At 43.7% G+C, this 2568-nt stretch overlaps 1 protein-coding gene across 1 annotated transcript; it reads left to right on the top strand.

Moving 5' to 3' along the window:
* Positions 328-1497, top strand: LOC107644655. The gene is made up of 2 exons (XM_016348568.1): positions 328-669; positions 754-1497. The coding sequence occupies exons 1-2, from the start codon at positions 328-330 to the stop codon at positions 1495-1497; spliced, it is 1086 nt and encodes a 361-aa protein (XP_016204054.1).

The raw sequence follows: 2568 nt of genomic DNA, 5'->3' as shown, positions 1-2568 counted from the left end.
AATAATAAAAGATATGATTTTAATTTTAGCTATATTTTTAAATATTATCAAAATTTCATATTTACCAATACTATTAATCATAACTACCATAAAATACAACTCAAGATAAATTGTTCACATGTTAGAATGAAAACAAAGAACCAACAGAATAGTGTTTAATACTTTAATGCTAATGTCTCTACATAAATAGAATTATTTCATAATGGATGAAGCAACAAAAGAACCATGGGCCACTTGGTCCACCCCAGCCTCTACGCTCTAATTTCGGTGGGCCTCAAATAGAAGAACTGAAGAAGAAACATACAGTTAAATAAACGAGTGCTATCAATGAAAGGTGGTTATGTTAGGGGAGGACACTCCCGTTCCCATGAGCCCCCAGAATCGTCGAGACGCAATCGAGAACAACGCTCAGCTAAAAAGATAAGGAAAGGTGGGGAAGGTCTTGATTTTTCTGGAGACATGTCACTAGTTCCAAGAGAAGAAGATTGGATGGTGGAAGAAAGAGAAGGTTGTCCCAATGAAGAGCAGCCAACCAGACGATCCTTCAGTGAGGCAGTGAAAGGTGGCAAGAAGCCCGTAGCCATAGAAGAAAAGGAGAGCTCAGAATCATCAGATGAGTCTGATGACGAAGAGGGGGAATGCTTGCAGCCTGAGATTCGTGTTGAGAAGGTAAATGGTATCTTTAATTTTGTAGTCAATGAAGCTGCAATGAAAAGCTTAAGAAAGCCCTGGTGAGAAACACTCATTGTTAAGCTTATGGGAAGGAGGATATCCTTGCCGGTGCTTACCAGGAGACTTGAAGCAATGTGGGGGAAACAGGGAAGTATTGAAGTCATTGATATAGGGAATGAGTTTTTCATCGTCAAATTCTTCTCTCAAGAGGATCTTGACTACGCTCTCACTGGGGGGCCATGGAAGATATTTGACCACTATCTCACTCTGAGATTTTGGAAACCAGACTTCAACCCAACGGAGGCTACCATTGACACGGTGGCGGCATGGATAAGGTTGCCCGGCCTTGCTATTGAATATTATGAAGATAAAATGTTGAAGAAGATTGGCAATGTTATAGGGAGAACACTGAAAGTGGACACTAACACAACAGACAAGTGTCGAGGAAGGTTTGCAAGGCTGTGCGTTGAGTTAGACCTGTCACAACCATTGATCTCCCAATACTCCATTAATGGAGTCCGCTACTTGGTGGAGTACGAGGGCATACACAATATATGCTTCTCTTGTGGGATTGTGGGCCATGAAAAAGCAAACTGTCCAATGAAGAAAACTGGGGAGAACGGTGGCCAGAAAGTCACAGAAGAGGCACAGAGAGAAGGAGAAATTCAGGTGAATGGAAGTGGAGGAGACACAAATGGAAGGGACAATATGGGAAATGCCAATCTTGACAAGGGCAAAAGCGTCATTGACGGACCAGAAGAGCCCTTTGGACCATGGATGGTCGTACAAAGAGGGACGCGTGGCAGAAATGCGAAAAAGGGGTAGACACAGGTACAAGTAGTGGGGTGAATGGAGGAGAGGTAAGGAAAGGAAAGGTAGCAATTGCTGGTACGAGGTTTGCTGTCCTCGATGATGAGAACAATAACGACCCCAAAGCCAATCATGAGGGCACAGGGAATGTCCCCAACAATACAACAAGCACCCTGGCTTTAGCACCTACAACGAGCAAAAGGAAAGAGAACCAAGCATCTAAAATTAATGAGAAAGCCTATAACCAAAAAAGTCCAATAATAACCATTTCAGCCCAACCAAAGTCCAATGGCAATGTAGGCCAAGCAACCCAACCAGTTTTTAACCCCAGCAACCCACCAGACCAAACTAAGCACCCACAAAAAGAAAAAATCCTGACCCAAATTAGAAACATAGACCAAACACCCTACAGCCACACCAATGCCCCATATATGAAGAATCCAGCAAATAATAACCCAAACTTTGGCCCCAATAATGCCCCAGAGTCACAAAACTCAGAACCCACCTTCAATTCACAAGATTCACAAATGGAAGAGTCATTTGTTTCGGAAACAGGACAAATTGATGAAGCAATGGATGAGAGTCCTGAGCCAGAGCCACCAGACATGAACACAATTGATATGGGGATAATGGTTGAGGCTGCTCTCCTTTACGAAGCCAAGGGTGTGAGAGCTGGCATGGTGGAGGAGAACCAAAACCACTGGTTAGAAAATGGGAAGGAAAGCGGCCCGATAAAGGAAGGAGAGGAGGGCGAGAGAACCACGGAAGTGGAAGTGCCCCGTGGGGAGGATGATGCAGCTATGGAGCAATGAGGCTATCCTTTCTTTCTTTAGATCTGATCTGATGATTATTTTCTCATGGAATTGTAGAGGGGCAGCGAGTCAGTCCTTCACTCGCACCCTTAAGGAATATCTGATAATGCATAAACCTGATTTGGTCATCCTTCAGGAAACGAGGTGTAGCGGAGATACTGCGCGCCGCACGATTGATAGAAGTGGTTTTGCTTTTAGTCATGTGCAGGATGCCAACGGTTTTAGTGGAGGAATTTGGATTCTTTGGAATGACCCAAATATCTCTGTTAAAGTG

Source organism: Arachis ipaensis, chromosome B01 (genome assembly GCF_000816755.2).
Source record: "Arachis ipaensis cultivar K30076 chromosome B01, Araip1.1, whole genome shotgun sequence".
In the NCBI taxonomy this organism is placed as follows: Eukaryota; Viridiplantae; Streptophyta; class Magnoliopsida; order Fabales; family Fabaceae; genus Arachis; species Arachis ipaensis.
Note: the sequence above shows the minus strand (reverse complement) of the source record. Positions and strands in the feature narration are given on the sequence as shown.

Bases quoted from the DNA above. Each gene is read 5' to 3' on its own strand.
- LOC107644655 (XM_016348568.1), top strand. From the start codon at position 328: ATGAAAGGTGGTTATGTTAGGGGAGGACACTCCCGTTCCCATGAGCCC. The intron at 670-753 runs GTAAATGGTATC...CTCATTGTTAAG, and splicing joins CTGAGATTCGTGTTGAGAAG to CTTATGGGAAGGAGGATATC.